A 16,684-nucleotide genomic window follows, 5' to 3' on the forward strand; every position below is an offset into this window, starting at 1 on the left:
TTTAGGAGTCTGAATCGATTTATAAACAATAAGATGGTTTAAAAATGTAAAGAGAATCCACATGCTTTTGGAAGAAACATAAGAATTATTGAAGAGGCTTCAAAAATGATTATCTTCATTCTTCAGGGAATGTATGATATAAAGTATCCAAATGAAATTTGGACTTGAAGAACATGCTCATTCTCCTAATATGATTATTATCAGGATCACTGGCATTATCTGTGTACATCTATGTCACAGTTTTTTATCATATAATTTATGAGATACCTTCGATGACTCGTGAGCTTAAATGGAATGCCTTTGACTAACTGAAATAGTAGGCTTATCAAAGTTTTTGTACTGTGGAAACTTGCCCAAATATTGGCATGTTTAAACACTTGGGTAACCATATCGGGTGTGAGAAGTGAATTCCCCATGCCTCATCAAATGGGTGGAAGAATATAACAGTAAAACAAAGAAACATAGAATCTACTCTGCCTAAGTAAGAATCAGGAATTTGAGAGTGAGGGAGAGATGCAGAGGCTGGAGAAAGGGGCCGCTGAGAAATTCCCAGTAACAGCGGGAATGTTTAATATTCCATTATATAATACATTGTATGTGTCACTGTAATGCACCTTCTGTTACCTTAAACCTTCAGTAGCTGTCTGCTACCCGCTTAGCCTGTGATGTGCGGGGCAGTAAACTACTTCACCGGAAGTCAAGTTAACCAAGAGAAGAGTAACCCCTACAAATTCCACCCCAACTAGTCCGTCCCCAAACCCAGCAGGAAATAGGAAGGATTAATCTCCCCCAGGGGTGCTCACCTGCGCTCTTCTTCTCCACTCTGCGCATGCGCTTAAGCCGCTTGAGCATCCCGCGCAGGTCAGTGATGCCGTACTGGAAGGCGATCTTCTCGTACTCGCTGGGTTTCGCATTCTTCAGCAGCTCCCACACGTCTATCTCAGGTTCTTCTTCCTGCTGTTTCACCTCCCTAACCGGGGAGAACCATTGCCTAGTTTAATAGCTGCCCACTGGCCCTTAAAGACAAGGAAGGTCGGAGTATGGCACCGATTTTTCGGGTCAGTGCTACAAGCTGTGTTTAAAGCCTGAGTCCTTAAAGCCGAGGGGAAAGTGTACTTTGCCTGAAGTCTCAGAGAAACTTCCAGTTAGTCAAAGATCAGATACATGCACTTATATTAACGCTCTCGTTTTCCTAGTTAAAAACACAATATTAGGGGGAGAGGAGGATACCAGGAAATATCCTTAAGATATTTTTACTTATTTTCAACTTGCAAGTCTAAATAGGAGGTGAGATTTTAAGGAACTTAAAAGAAATGTTTTCATCTAGGATATCGATATTGAAATAAGGATTAAGAACTAGAAGATTTTAGGTGTTGGTCTGTGAAAGAACAATGCTCTCTTTCTACCTTCATTGGCGTGCATACCCTAGCTCTATATGGAGATGGTACAAATACAGTATTTCAAATCTTCGGATTTTGCAAATGGCATTTTTCCTACCATGTTAGTAAATGTGTACATTAACCATTTTTGCTGTTTGTTAATACAAAAAACATTTGAAACTGTGACTAAGCGTTTGTTTTTTGTTTTGGTTGTTTTTCATATGATTTTTGTGTATACATATTCTTTTTAAGAGAAAACTATTTTTTTTCTAAATTGTCAGAGTAAAAAAAAAGAGAATGAGATCCAGAAATCTCTCGTATTTCATCTTAAAGTATTGCCTTGAACTTTTTTGGAAGCAGGTTGGGTATGAATCATGAAAATATAAATGTGAAACTGTAAAGCAAATCATTAAGCATTCCATGAACAAGGTGAAAGTAATTTCTTAGTGTAATTATCAAAATTATGACTAAATTTTGATCACTGTCAAAAGAACATATAAAGAACATATATAACTAATATATATACACACATATATATGATTTAAAGTACATACACTTTGTATTTTAAAACCAAAAAATGAAACAAAACTCAGGAATAAACACTTTTAGGGAAAGAGACTTAGTATAAATGCAAAATATAATTCAAATTGATTTCCTTCACTAGCTAAGTAGTCCTAATTTTGTTTAAGCTTAGTTGACTCTTTTTATCAACTAAGGTTAATTTGGAAATGTTATAGTGACTGCTTACTGTGAATAATGCTGGCTTGGATATGATTTTTCCAGGAAAACTGGTCAACACATCTTAACATCAGTGCGAAAACAGATTCATACTATCATGTTAGCAAATAATGAGTTGCATATGTTTGCATTGTCCAATTAATTACACCTGCTTCAGAATTTCTTGAGAAAAGACGGGGTTGTAATCACAGGGAAGGGGAGGAGAATATAAATATGAACATAGAGTTTAGGGTGGCATTAGGCAAGGATGACTTCTGCATATCTAATTTCCACTGTTGTGTAAGTCTTTTGCCCAGTAGAGGATGCTGAGGCAAATCTGGGAAATGGAAGGAAGTGAGAGGTCATTGGTCCATCAGTAACCTTTGTGGGAAGGACCAGCAACACCATTAGGAAAATGTGCCTCTTAAAGACTCAAGACACAGCTATTATCTCCATTTCACTGAAATGGTAATTACACCCTCTATTAACATGGGGAAATTGAAAAGCTTAAGAAAATTGTCCTGAAGTTGAAATACTGGTAATAATTTGCCTGATCTACTATATCTACTGCCTGAAAGCAGTCTAAATTTCAAATATAACATTTAAATATTTTGTAGGAAGTCTTGGAGAATTGCAATCTAAATGTGTATGTGTGTATATATGTATATATTCTCTGGGTCTTTCCTCAATCCACTTTATTATCGCTCTATTTTTGTCACAGTAGCCTGAGTCCCCACATTGTAAAATTATGCCATACTACATTGTGTTCAATTTGTATCTCAACCAAGAAGAATTACATACACATTTCAAGTGTCCTCCTGACAATGATGAAGAGATTTAAAGATATCAAACTAGATTAAAATAGGTAACAAGAGGCACAAATCAAACAGAGATATACCCAGATGAATGAGGTGAATGTTTATGTGAGGAAGCCAGTAATAAAGATCATCATTTTCAGTGTGTTTCTTGAGTCAGTTTTGTTGGTAGATCCATAAAACCAATCATCCTCACCATTTTTTTCTCATTAAAACACCAAAATACACCCCACTCTACTACGACCTTAATCCTAATACAAACACCAATGTCCTCTTGTCTCTTCCTTCTTCCTTTCCTCTCCATCACTTCACTGAATCCCAAATTGCAAGGATATGGATTCATTATTTTGTCCTGGAACGTGAGGTCAAGGCTGCCATCTGTAGCATCTCCTTTACTCATTCAGAACACATCTATGCTTACTGTGTTGGCTGCACATGACCGTATCTGCATGGCTACATTAAGTTTCAGTATGGAGAAAAAGCCACATTTCTATAGGCACTACTGATTCCTTTCCAAGCATAGGGATAGACCTATATAACATTTATAGTACTTCCATCTACATCGAAATTTCTATAACTTGACACTCCTAGTGAAATATAAAGCAGTTATAGAAATTTTATGTAGAATAAACTTTTAAGTATTTATATAGGTCAAGTCCCATAACAAGATACTGCCCAAAAGACTGACTGTGATTTATCTAATGTCTATTTGAAATAGGCTGAGTTTGTTCAGGGCAGGGAGATCTTTTGTTGTACAAAGATGTTGGCTGTAATGATATTTATACTCATAGGGATTTTGCCAGAGACCCTTGGAGGAGTAGAAATGGTAACCACATGTCATTACCACAATGAAAACACATGCAATTCACAAATTAGTAGGAAAACACAATGATTTCTAAAGTTATACCGGTGGACTAGTATATAGTATATTAAATGAATATAGTCTTATGATAACAACAATCTAATTATGAGTCAAAATAATAATTAGGGGATGTAAAGAAAATGAGAACTGGAGACATGTTGACTGCCCATTTTTTTCTAGTAATTTTTTTTTCTTTAGTCATTTTGACCATTAATTAGATTTCTTTTACCCTGCAAACTACTGGTAGAACTAGTCTGTTCTTTTTTTCTTTCTTTTTCCTTTTAATCAGACTTGGCACCTAATAATCTACTGTATTACATTTTTATTGATTGTGTGTGTGTATGTGTATTTTGTCACTTTACTAATATAAATTCTTCAAGGGAAAATGTCACATTTTGGGGGGAAGTGGATATTTGACACCTGTATGAGCCAGGCCTTTTACATTTAACTTAATTCTCACAATAATTATCTTAAGTAGTTTTATTCTCCACATTTACAGATGTGGAAAACAAGTCTCAGGGAGGACATATAATTTGACCAAAGTCATGCACAGTAATTAGTAAATGGGAGAGTTGACACTCAAATCCATGTTTTAACCACTACCTTTTCCTTTCCACAAATATGTATCTATCTCTTTCTACGTGCCAAATGCTGGAAGGCACTGGATTTCTTTTCCTCACATCACCTACTATTATATTCTACACAAAGAAAGCATTTAGTATTTTCATGGTGGAGTAAATGCAGAAAAAAAAACCCCAAAAAACAAAAAACCTCTCGTCTTCCTAAAGTTTCAATTTGTGCTATAAATGTCCGAGGCGCCAACTTCTGAGGCAGATTCAGTGTGGCGTTTCTTATGTGGAGTCACAGGAAATGTGCTGACTCAGAAAAGGGAAACTTGGATTTAGGTCCCTGCCCTTTCTCTAACTAGCTGTGTGACTTGGGATAAGTCACTCAACATCTCTGGTCTTTGGTTTCTCACCTGTAGAACAGGAAGAGTGAGGCTCACCTAAGGTCACTTCATATACTATTGCTTTAAATACATCTGGGGAATTAATAAATATTATTGAGACTAATGATTATTTGAAGTATCCAGAGAAGGAAAAATGTTTTTGATACTGCCAAAGTCTACTGATTGGCTAATATCCATTTGGTTATTAATAAATGGCACCTGCTAATATTTCTGTTCTCAACCTAAATGTTTAGAGCTGGGGGTGAATTTTTCATTCACAGGGACTTGAATAAAGCCATCCAACTAAACTGAGAATGAACACAAGCCCATTTATTACTATTTGTAATTTGTTTTGAAGCATTTCTATCTATACTTACGATTATTTAGTAACCATAGAAAGCAGTAAAAATAATAAAAAGTGAATCTAAAATGCTAAATGAAAACTGTTATCAATATTATATATCATTAATTTAGAATTATAGTTTTACTGTTTATTCACAAGTTTGGTAGATAAACACAATCCCAGCAAAAGTCATTTTCCTTTTGTTGCTTCTGTGCTCTAGTAAATATCTAGATAAGTATATCTTTATATATAATATAGTATATTTATGATTACGTATATGCATATTTATGGGCAGAAATTCTATAAAATGGTTGTATACTAAATATCCATAATGAAAATCTATAAATTTTATTGCCGGAGAGTACAAAGTTAAGGGAGTGTGAGTGATAATACTAAACACATCTCCATTTTACTACTATATTTTATCTCATCTAAAAATGCACATTTTTGGACATTTTAAACATCTCTGAAATAAGGATGTACCTTATAGTCAATAGTATGTCATAATAAACAATTTGGAGCAATTTTTTTTCATTGCTTAGTGATTTATAAAATACAGGTATATATTAACATGAATGGTTCTTAGATTTGATGAAATATAGTAAATCACCAATACTATGTTAAAGTATATATATATATATATATATATATATATATATATATATATATATATATATATATATACACTTGCTGAGACTTCTACCAAAAGACTTCTACCAAAATTCTGAAATTGATTTTTCAGTTAAATATCAAAAGCAGAAGAATGGAGGCTTTATTTATTCAATCATGACAAGGAATCATGATTGAAATAATAGAAATCATGAGAGAAATAAAAAGTATTCAGGTATTTAAGTCTCTGTCTCAGTTTTCAGATTTCCTCATCCCCTTCTAAGAAAGTATGTGAAGACTCATGAAACATTTAAAAAGAAAGTAAAAGCATTAGCTAAAATCTTTAACAGATTAGTATGCAGTTGTTTCTCTGTCTCTTTCTTAGTCAACGCTGTTATAGTATTCCATAAGCAAAACACATTTTAAGAAATGAGAAATTCTTTGAAAAACATCTACTTTAAACTTGACTCCTCTGAGTGGGTATCTAAAAGATTTCCAGGCCAAAGCGCCTCACTCCATCACTGGATTCTCACCTACGTTTCAGGAGACCACTAAAGTCAAGTTCCCCTGCATCCTCTTGACCTTCTCCACTGTCATTAACAAAAGAAAAGCAAATCCGGGTTTAATGCTGAGACACATACACAACAGTTTCCCCCAAACACTCTACATATAACGTATATGCAATTTTGTACTAGCACACAAGTCATAGGACTAAACCAACACAAACACTTTCTTTTCACACAAGTGACATTTTAAGTTTTGGAGAATGTACTTGTGGAAAAGTAAACATGAGGAGCTTGTGTTACTCTACGATTTCGGAAGGCACATTTTTGTAGATTGCATATATAAAACTGCTTGGATTTGTGTTAAAATAGAGTAACACAAATGCACTTAAGCCAAGCAACACAAAGTACTTTGTTTTTGCAAGTTGGGGGCGCTGGAAACATACCTGTGTAAAAAGCAAAGGACTTTTGCTGATCTCTGTTATTCATGTCAGACAGAGATTGGCTTGGAGGACGAAGTGTACCAGTGTCAAATATGTAAGTACAAAACTTATATTCAAAGGTAACCTCTTTGTGTCCATTAATAGATTAATCAGATAATGTGATACCAACATAACAAAAATGGAGCTAGTGCAGAGCTTTTTAAAAGATGCATTCCTTTCTCTTTTAAAGAGAAAGGATTATAAGCTTTTCATTTTCTTATTTATATTTATACCTTTTAAAACGTATTTTCCAAAAGTTTGCCTTGGAATTGTTGAGCCCTTTACTAGGAGTTTTTAAAAGTGCTCTCCTATACAGAAATGCATCTTAATTTAGGCATGCACCCACCTTCATGATTTCATATAAACTCTAAACATAATAGAAGCTATGGCGCTGACATTTAAATGGCACTACATATTTACTTACGTGTTTAATTTTTTAATGAAGATTTTGTTTCCTGCTCTTTACAAATGTTAGTTATGGTTTCTAAGAAAAGAGTCTGTGGGTTTAAAAACAGTGTGTATAACACGTAAGTTATAAGAATTGAGCTCAAATAATGTGTTTTCTAAATTTCTCTAATAGCACGTATTTGGAGAAGACCTTTTGACATAAACACATTGCTATTCTCTTAAAGCCCAAAACTTAGTATATTATGTCTTCCTCTCTTAAAATAGACTTATACATAGGATGAATGTAGTTTTAGATCTATGCATTTGCTGACTGTGGGGTGAAGGGAAGGTAAGAGATTTTGAAAGTTATGACTTAAAAAAATACAATTGACTGATCAGGAAGTATTATATATCTTTTAAAAGTAATTACAATTTTCATCTGTTCATAATTTAGGAGGGAACTATGACTTTTATTAACAGACTAAATCGTTGTTTTATGCTAGTTTCAGATGACTTTCCTTATTCAACAACACTGTTATGTGGATTCAGTCTTAAGAAGAACAAAACATTTGCTCTCATGAATGAATTTGTATTTTGGAAGAATTAAGTACAGAGCATAAACTAATGGCAGGAAAAGGCTAGTCACATTTCTCATAGGCTAGAAAATTCTTTTCATTTTTCTTCTTTGACCCCCTGATTTTTCAGCCTTGGCAGTTGCAAAATAAATCAAGTAAGTATCTATATTTTGCCTTTCTACAATGTTCTTTATTCCAGCAGACTCAGTGGTCTTTCATTTAGGATAATTCCACATTTAAACAGTGCTAACTTCAGTAAGTAGCTACTTAATTGTAGTTTTCTGGGCACATGGCTTAATTGCTCCATACGTGATTTCTAGATAAAAGGCAATATAAGTTTTCTGATATCACTTAACTGATGCCATATGAGATGTGTATTGTTATATATTTTTGTGGGCCATTTGGAAGAAAATAATGCAATTAAGGAAGAAGCCTCATAGACCTGTAAAATGGGAGCTTCCTTTAACAAGAATATTCTAAAAAATGATCAGCATATACACGAGTTGGCATATTAAACCCACAGCTTCTCTTGAACACTAACTTTTGAATATTTAGCATATTTGACTTCAGTGAAAAGAGTTGATCTCACTTGGAATATAGCGTGTGGAGGAAGGGAAAGTGTGTTTTGAAAGTCTTCCACTTTCATGTTATACAAAAGCTATACCTAGATTACCCTTTTGAAGTTACCTTCTCTTGAAAGCAGATCTGATGTCAATGTTTGGAGTAGTCCCAGTAGATTCTTTGAAAGGAAAGAAAACAATAAAATAAATACCCATTAAGAAGGCAGTTTTGTGTTCAGTTCCCTTCCAGGCTGTGGGGATTCTTCAGATGGAAGGAATGCCAGGTGAAGGGGGGATGGCTCTCCTCCCAATGGCTGAGCTGCGGAGGCATCACACCTCATCCCCCCTCACACAGAATCAATGAAAGGACTTTAGGAGTTACCGTATCCAGTTGTCATTCCACCTGTCTGCCCATTAGAGTCACCTAAGGAGCTTAAAAACTGTCAGCTTCTTGATCTCCCTGCTGGAGATTTTGATTCACCAGATCAGGGATGGGTTCCCGGAAATCAATATTCTGAAAACGCCCCTCAGGTGATTCTCAGAGATGCCTGGCCAGGTTGAAGAAGCAGTGCTCAGGACCAAGTTCCCACTTAATAGAGAAATCTCGACAGCACCACCACCCACGGTCACCCACCCTCTGCTTGACAACTCTCAGACTGGGACCCTCACAACCTTCTGTTGTGTCTCTATCTAGCTTTAAGGAAAGAGCTTGTGCTAATGTGAAGACAAAATTCACCTTCTCTTAATTTCCACCTTTTGATTCTAATCTGCCTAAACACTTCCTGAGAACATGGATATTGGCCTTTTCCTTCTGTGTGACAGCCCTTCCCCTATTTACAATGAGTCATAAATGCCTGGCCTCCTTCATCTACACATTCAAGCTGAATGGGGCATAGTTCCTGGATTCTTCCATCTCCCAGTTACCCTACTCCAGGAGGGATCCCAGGGCAGGTATGGTACCCATGGCCAAAGGCATTACTTCAAATGTGGAACAAGTAGCATGTTACAGAGAGTGGTATCACTTCCTAAACCTAGATCCTATAACACTTGTAATGCTCTGGTTTTAAATGATCTCAGCTTTGTCTTTTGTAGCTACATCACACTTTGGATTCATTTTAAGTTTATGATGTTTGCTGCCAAGTCAACTTTCCCTTTGTATACTTATCAAAGTATTGTCTTTTCCCCTATGTACATATATACCTTTAATTTATTCCTATTAAATTCACTCTTGGCAGTACACAGAACATATAGATGAAGAACTTCCATATCTGACATCAGTCCTTATAAGAGAAATCCTCCCTTCTACCTGGGTATCCTGGCATCTTCATCCCATATTAACTTATCCCCAAACCTCAGTGGGAATAAAGGGACCAAACGAAACAGGTACATTCAGTAGTAGCAAAAAAAGTCATCGGCCCTTATCTGAGAGATTAAATAGCATCGATAAGAGATATTTACAATAAATTCCTCCAAATTCTGTTTTTAAATTGTCTCATAACAATTTAATTCAGCAGGCTTGCTGAGACTACCACAATCAGAAACACACACAGTTTTAAAGGAAATTTTATTTCCAAAATCTCATACTAATAAATGGCCTTATTCTCCTCTATCCTCTCATACCTCATAAACATAAAACAATTAAACTTATCCAGACTAAAAGTCTCTCTTACCAAGTACTTCAAGATCGAAGGAACAGCTGTCAAACTTATCCTTATAGGTGACCTCGCATCTGTAGTTTCCTGCATAGTTCTCTTTAGCCTGGATGATCTGCATCTCAAATGTGTACACCTGCAATGAAATGTATCCGGACATATTTCAGCCCTACCTTGCCGACAGAAAGAGGCCATCACGTTGCAGTTATTTCCCCAGTTCCTCAGCATTGGCTTAAAGACGTGTCTGTATCTGGGGATTCCGGTACAATGTTCTCTGTGTGGGAGGGGTCAATGCAATGCTCTGAAGCCCCTGGGGACAGCAGGGCAACCACATTAGAGTGTAAACACTAGGAATGGGAACTCCAGCAGATGTTCTGGGACTGAAGTCTCTCAAAGATGAACCGAAAATGACCTTTTACGCACACAGAGGAATGAGCTGGCTGAGCCCCTGCGGCAGGAGGTCAGGGTCATACCCGACTGTGCCTTTCGAAGGTTTCCTTCAGCTGGAGGTGCTTCCCAGCTTTGCTGGCCAGGTCCATCCATTTCCCTTTGAACCATTTGATAGTGGGCTTTCTAAGAAGATCTTCGGCCTTGACTTTGGCTATAAAGGTGATATTTTCACCTAGGAAAAAAGCACAAGTAATTCAGACTGTGGTTTTAAAATTGCCATTTGTTTTGCTCTTGGATGGAAGGAGTTAGACAGGAATACATTGCATAGCCTATGATGTGACCAGCACTGCTGGAATTGAACAATGAAAGGGCCCTGATTTTTTTTTTTTGAGTACCCTAGTTCTTAGGATACTCTAACTGCTTCTGCTTTTGAGGTTTATGGAGCAGAAAAAGAGCAATGGGGAAATCAGTGGAAATGATTTTTGTTTGGAATTCAAGCAAAAGTAATATGTATAAAATAACATATACAGGCATACCTCATTTTATTGCACTTTGCTTTACTGTACTTCAAAGATAGTTTTTCTTTTTTTTAATTTCTGAATTTTATTTTATTTTTTATACAGCAGATTCTTATTAGTTATCTATTTTATACATATTAGTATATATATGTCAATCCCCATCTCCCAATTCATCTCACCACCACTTTCCCTCCTTGGTGTCCATATGTTTGTTCTCTACATCTGTGTCTCTATTTCTGCCTTGCAAACCAGTTCATCTGTACCATTTTTCTAGATTCCACATATATGCATTAATATACGATTTTTGTTTTTCTCTTTCTGGCTTACTTCACTCTGTATGAGTCTCTATGCCCATCCACCTCTCTACAAATGACCCAATTTCATCCCTTTTTATGGCTGAGTAATATTCGTATATATGTACCACACCTTCTTTATCCATTCGTCTCTCGATGGGCACTTAGGTTGCTTCCATGATCTCGCTGCTGTAAATAGTGCTACAATGAACATTGGGGTGCATGTGTCTTTTTGAATTATGGTTTTCTCTGGGTATATGCCCAGTAGTGGGATTGCTGGGTCATATGCTAATTCTATTTTTAGTTTTCTGAGAAACCTCCATACTGTTCTCCATAGTAGCTGTATCAATTTACATTCCCACCAACAGTGCAAGAGGTTTCCCCTTTCTCCACACCCTCTCCAGCATGTTTGTAGATTTTCTGATGATCCCCCTTCTAACCGGTGTGAGGTGATGTTGAGCAGATTTTCATGTGCCTCTTGCCCATCTGTATGTCTTCTTTGGAGAAATGTCTATTTGGGTCTTCTGCCCATTTTTTTGATTGGGTTGTTTGTTTTTTAAATATTGAGCTGCATGGGCTCTTTATATATTTTGGAGATTAATCCCTTGTCGGTCACTTCATTTGCCTACAAATGAAGGCAATAGACTTGCCTGCATCAGGCAAGTCTATTGGTGTCATTTTTTCCAAGAGTATTTGCTCACTTCATGTTTCTGTGTCACATTTTCGTGATTATTGCAATATTTCAAACTTTTTCATTATTATTGTATTTGTTATGGTGATCTGTGATCAGTGATCTTTGATGTTACTATTACAAAAAGATGACAACTCACTGAAGGCCTCAGATCACAGAATTTTTTACCAATAAAGTAACTTTAATTAAGGTATATACATTATTTGTTAGACACAACACTATTGCATACTTAATAGACTATAGTGTAGTGTAAGCATAACTTTTGTATGCACTAGGAGACCAAAAAATTCTTGGGACTCCTTTTAGTATGATATTTGCTTTATTCTGGTGGTCTGGAACCAAATCCACAGTATCTTCAAGGTATGAATAAATATGAAAAAAATGAAACAAAACAATTGGAAAACACACACACAATATACATATATATGTATACATATATATGTATGTATATATATTATATATATAATATATATATACACACATAGATTTTTTGCATTCTTGTTATTAGGCAAGATAATGACAAGTCTGGAATCATAAGAATATGACTAAATGAAACTGATCTTTCTGACGTAAACACTCCTGTCTTTTTTTTTTTTTAGTTATTTCTGAGATACACATTTTAAAGAAATGACTAGAATTATGGCTTATAACATTATACCAGAACATATAAGATTTTTAGAAATTTCATGTAATGTCTGAAACATTTATATTAACATATTTCCATACAAATAACCCAAAGAAAGTTCAGTATTAGTTGTTTTTTTGTTTGCTTATACTGCAGATTCTAATTAGTCATCAATTTTATACACATCAGTGTATACATGTCAATCCCAGTCGCTCAATTCAGTATGCCACCATCCCCACCCCACCGCAGTTTTCCCCCCTTGGTGTCCATACGTTTGTTCTCTACATCTGTGTCTCAACTTCTGCCCTGCAAACCGGTTCATCTCTACCATTTTTCTAGGTTCCACATACATGCGTTGATATACGATATTTGATTTTCTCCTTCTGACTTACTTCACTCTGTATGACAGTCTCTAGATCCATCCACGTCTCAACAAATGACTCAATTTCGTTGCTTTTTATGGCTGAGTAATATTCCATTGTATATATGTACCACATCTTCTTTAGCCATTCGTCTGTCAATGGGCATTTAGGTTGCTTCCATGACCTGGCTATTATAAATAGTGTGTCAATGAACACTGGGGTGCATGTATCTTTTTGAATTATGGTTTTCTCTGGGTATATGTCCAGGAGTGGGATTGCTGGATCATACGGTAATTCTATTTTTATTTTTTTAAGGAACCTCCATACTGTTCTCCATAGTGGCTGTATCAATTTACATTCCCACCAACAGTACAAGAGGGTACCCTTTTCTCCACACCCACTCCAGCATTTGTTGTTTGTAGATTTTCGGATGATGTCCGTTCTAACTGGTGTGAGGTGATACCTCATTGTGTTTTGCTTTGCATTTCTCTAATAATTAGTGATGATGAGCAGCTTTTCATGTGGTTCTTGGCTATCTGTATGTCTTCTCTGGAGAAATGTCTATTTAGGTCTTCTGCCCATTTTTGGATTGGGCTGTTTCTTTAATATTGAGCTGCATGAGCTGTTTATGGATTTTGGAGATTAATCCTTTGTCTGTTGATTCGTTTGCAAATATTTTCTCCCATTCTGAGGGTTGTCTTTACATCATGTTTATGGTTTCCTTTGCTGTGCAAAAGCTTTGAAGTTTCATTAGGTCCCATTTGTTTATTTTTGGTTTTATTTCCATTACTCTAGGAGGTGGATCAAAAAGGATCTTGCTGTGATTTATGTCAAAGAGTGTTCTTCCTATGTTTTCCTCTAAGAGTTTTATAGTGTCCGGTCTTACATTTAGATCATGAATCCATTTCGAATTTATTTTTGTGTATGGTGTTAGGGAATGTTCTAATTTCATTCTTTTACATGTAGCTGTCCAGTTTTCCCAGCACCACTTATTGAAGAGACTCTCTTTTCTCCATTGCATATCTTTGCCTCCTTTGTATATCTTTGCCTCCTTTGTCATAGATTAGTTGATCATAGGTGACTGGGTTTATCTGTAGGCTTTCTATCTTGTTCCATTGATCTGTTTTCTGTTTTTGTGCCAGTACCATATTGTCTTGATTACTGTAGCTTTGTAGTATAGTCTGAAGTCAGGGAGTCTGATTCCTCCAGCTCCGTTTTTTTTCCTCAAGACTGCTTTGGCTATTTGGGGTTTTCTGTGTCTCCATACAAATTTTGAGATGATATGTTCTAGTTCTGTAAAAAGTGTCATTGGTAATTTGATAGGGATTACATTGAATCTGTAAATTGCTTTGGGTAGTATAGTCATTTTCACAATATTGATTCTTCCAATCCAAAAACATGGTATATCTCTCCATCTGTTGGTATCATCTTTAATTTCTTTCATCAGTGTCTTATAGTTTTCTGCATACAGATCTTTTGTTTCCCTATGTAGGTTTATACTTAGGTATTTTATTCTTTTTGTTGCAATGGTAAATGGAAATGTTTCCATAATTTCTCTTTCAGATTTTTCATCATTAGTGTATAGGAATGCAAGAGATTTCTGTGCATTAATTTTGTATCCTGCAACTTTACCAAATTCATTCTTTAGCTCTATTACTTTTCTGGTTGCATTTTTAGAATTCTTTATGTACAGTATCATGTCATATGCAAGCAGTGACAGTTTTACTTCTTCTTTTCCAATTTGTATTCCTTTTATTTCTTTTTCTTCTCTGATTGCTGTGGCTAGGACTTTCAAAACTATGTTGAATAATAGTGGTGAGAGTGGACATCCTTGTCTCATTCCTGATCTTAGAGGAAATGCTTTCAGTTTTTCACCATTGAGAATGATGTTTGCTGTGGGTTTGTCATATATGGCCTTTATTATGTTGAGGTAGGTTCCCTCTATGCCCACTTTCTGGAGAGTTTTTATCATAAATGGGTGTTGAATTTTGTCAAAAGCTTTTTCTGCATCTATTGAGATGATCATATGGTTTTTATTCTTCAATTTGTTAATACGGTGTATCACATTGATTGATTTGCATATATTGAAGAATCCTTGCATTCCTGGGATAAATCCCACTTGATCATGGTGTATGATCCGTTTAATGTGTTGTTGGATTCTGTTTGCTAGTATTTTGTTGAGGATTTTTCCATCTATATTCATCAGTCATACTGGTCTGTAATTTTCTTTTTTTCTGGTATCTTTGGCTGGTTTTGGTATCAGGGTGATGGTGGCCTCATAGAATGAGTTTGGGAGTGTTCCTTCCTCTGCAATTTTTTGAGAAGGATGGGGGGTGTTAGCTCTTCTCCAAATGTTTCATACAATTCACCTGTGAAGCCATCTGGTCCTGGACTTTTGTTTGTTGGAAGATTTTTAATCACAGTCTCAATTTCACTACTTGTGATTCATCTGTTCATATTTTCTGTTTCTTCCAGGTTCAGTCTTGGAAGGTTATACCTTTCTAAGATTTGTCCATTTCTTCCAGGTTGTCCATTTCATTGGCATAGAGTTGCTTGTAGTAGTCTCTTAGGATGCTTTGTATTTCTGTGGTGTCTGTTATAATTTCTCCTTTTTCATTTCTAATTTTATTCATTTGAATCCTCTCCCTCTTTTTCTTGATGAGTCTGGCTAATGGTTTATCAATTTTGTTTATCTTCTCAAAGAACCAGCTTTTAGTTTTATTGATCTTTGCTATTGTTTTGTTTCTATTTCATTTATTTCTGCTCTCATGTTTATGATTTCTTTCCTTCTGCTACCTTTGGGTTTTGTTTGTTCTTCTTTCTCTAGTTCCTGTAGGTGTAAGGTTAGATTGTTTACTTGAGATTTTTCTTGTTTCTTAAGGTAGGCTTGTATAGCTATAAACTTCCCTCTTAGAACTGCTTTTGCTGCATCCCATAGGCTTTGGATTGTCGTGTTTTCATTGACATTTCTCTCTAGGTATTTTTTGATTTCCTCTTTGATTTCTTCAGTGATCTCGTGGTTATTTAGTAACGTATTGTTTAGCCTCCATGTATTTGTGTTTTTTACGTTTTTTTCCCTGTAATTCATTTCTAATCTCATAGCGTTGTGGTCAGAAAAGATACTTCATATGATTTCAATTTTCTTAAATTTACTGAGTCTTGATGTGTGACACAAGATGTGATCTATCCTGGAGAATGTTCCATGTGCCATTGAGAAAAAACTGTAATCTTCTGTTTTTGGATGGAATGCCCTATAAATATCAATTAAATCTATCTGGTCTGTTGTTGTCATTTAAAGCTTTTGTTTCCTTATTTATTTTCATTTTGGATGATCTGTCCATTGGTGTAAGTGAGGTGTTAAAGTCCCCCACTATTACTGTGTTACTGTCGATTTCCCCTTTTATAGCTGTTAGCAGTTGTCTTATGTATTGAGGCCCCCTTATGTTGTGTACATACATATTTATACTTGTTATATCTTCTTCTTGGATTGATCCCTTGATCATTATGTAGTATCCTTCCTTGTCTCTTGTAACATTCTTTATTTTAAAGTCTATTTTATCTGTTATGAGTTTTGCTGCTCCAGCTTTCTTTTGATTTCCATTTTCATGGAGTATGTTTTTCCATCCCCTTACTTTCACTCTGTATGTGTCCCTAGGTCTGAAGTGGATCTCTTGTAGACAGTATATGGGTTTTGTTTTGGTATCCATTCAGCAAGCCTGTGTCTTTTGGTTGGAGCATTTAATCCATTCACGTTCAAGATAATTATTGATATGTATGTTCCTATGACCATTTTCTTAATTGTTTTCGGTTTGTCGTTGTAGATCCTTTTCTTCTCTTGTGTTTCCCACTTAGAGAAGTTCCTTTGGCATTTGTTGCAGAGCTGGTTTGCTGGTGCTGAATTCTCTTATCCTTTGCTTTTCTGTAAAGCTTTTGATTTCTCCATCGAATATGAATGAGATCCTTGCCAGGTAG

General features: G+C 35.6%; 1 protein-coding gene across 1 annotated transcript in view; it reads right to left on the minus strand.

Annotated features, from left to right (window-relative positions):
* The window catches only part of MYBPC1 (myosin binding protein C1), a gene marked incomplete at both ends in the record, with an annotated part of 98,097 nt that overhangs the window by 45,704 nt on the left and 35,709 nt on the right, over window positions 1–16,684 (minus strand). Inside the window, 5 exons of the mRNA XM_081249467.1 lie at window positions 804–970; window positions 6,208–6,264; window positions 8,309–8,360; window positions 9,852–9,969; window positions 10,307–10,455. Coding sequence (XP_081105593.1) covers window positions 804–970; window positions 6,208–6,264; window positions 8,309–8,360; window positions 9,852–9,969; window positions 10,307–10,455 — 543 coding nt within the window. The remainder of the gene's footprint in view (window positions 1–803; window positions 971–6,207; window positions 6,265–8,308; window positions 8,361–9,851; window positions 9,970–10,306; window positions 10,456–16,684) is intronic.

The sequence above is a fragment of the Mesoplodon bidens genome, assembly GCF_964165515.1.
Source record: "Mesoplodon bidens genome assembly, chromosome: 11".
Classification (NCBI taxonomy): domain Eukaryota; kingdom Metazoa; phylum Chordata; class Mammalia; order Artiodactyla; family Ziphiidae; genus Mesoplodon; species Mesoplodon bidens.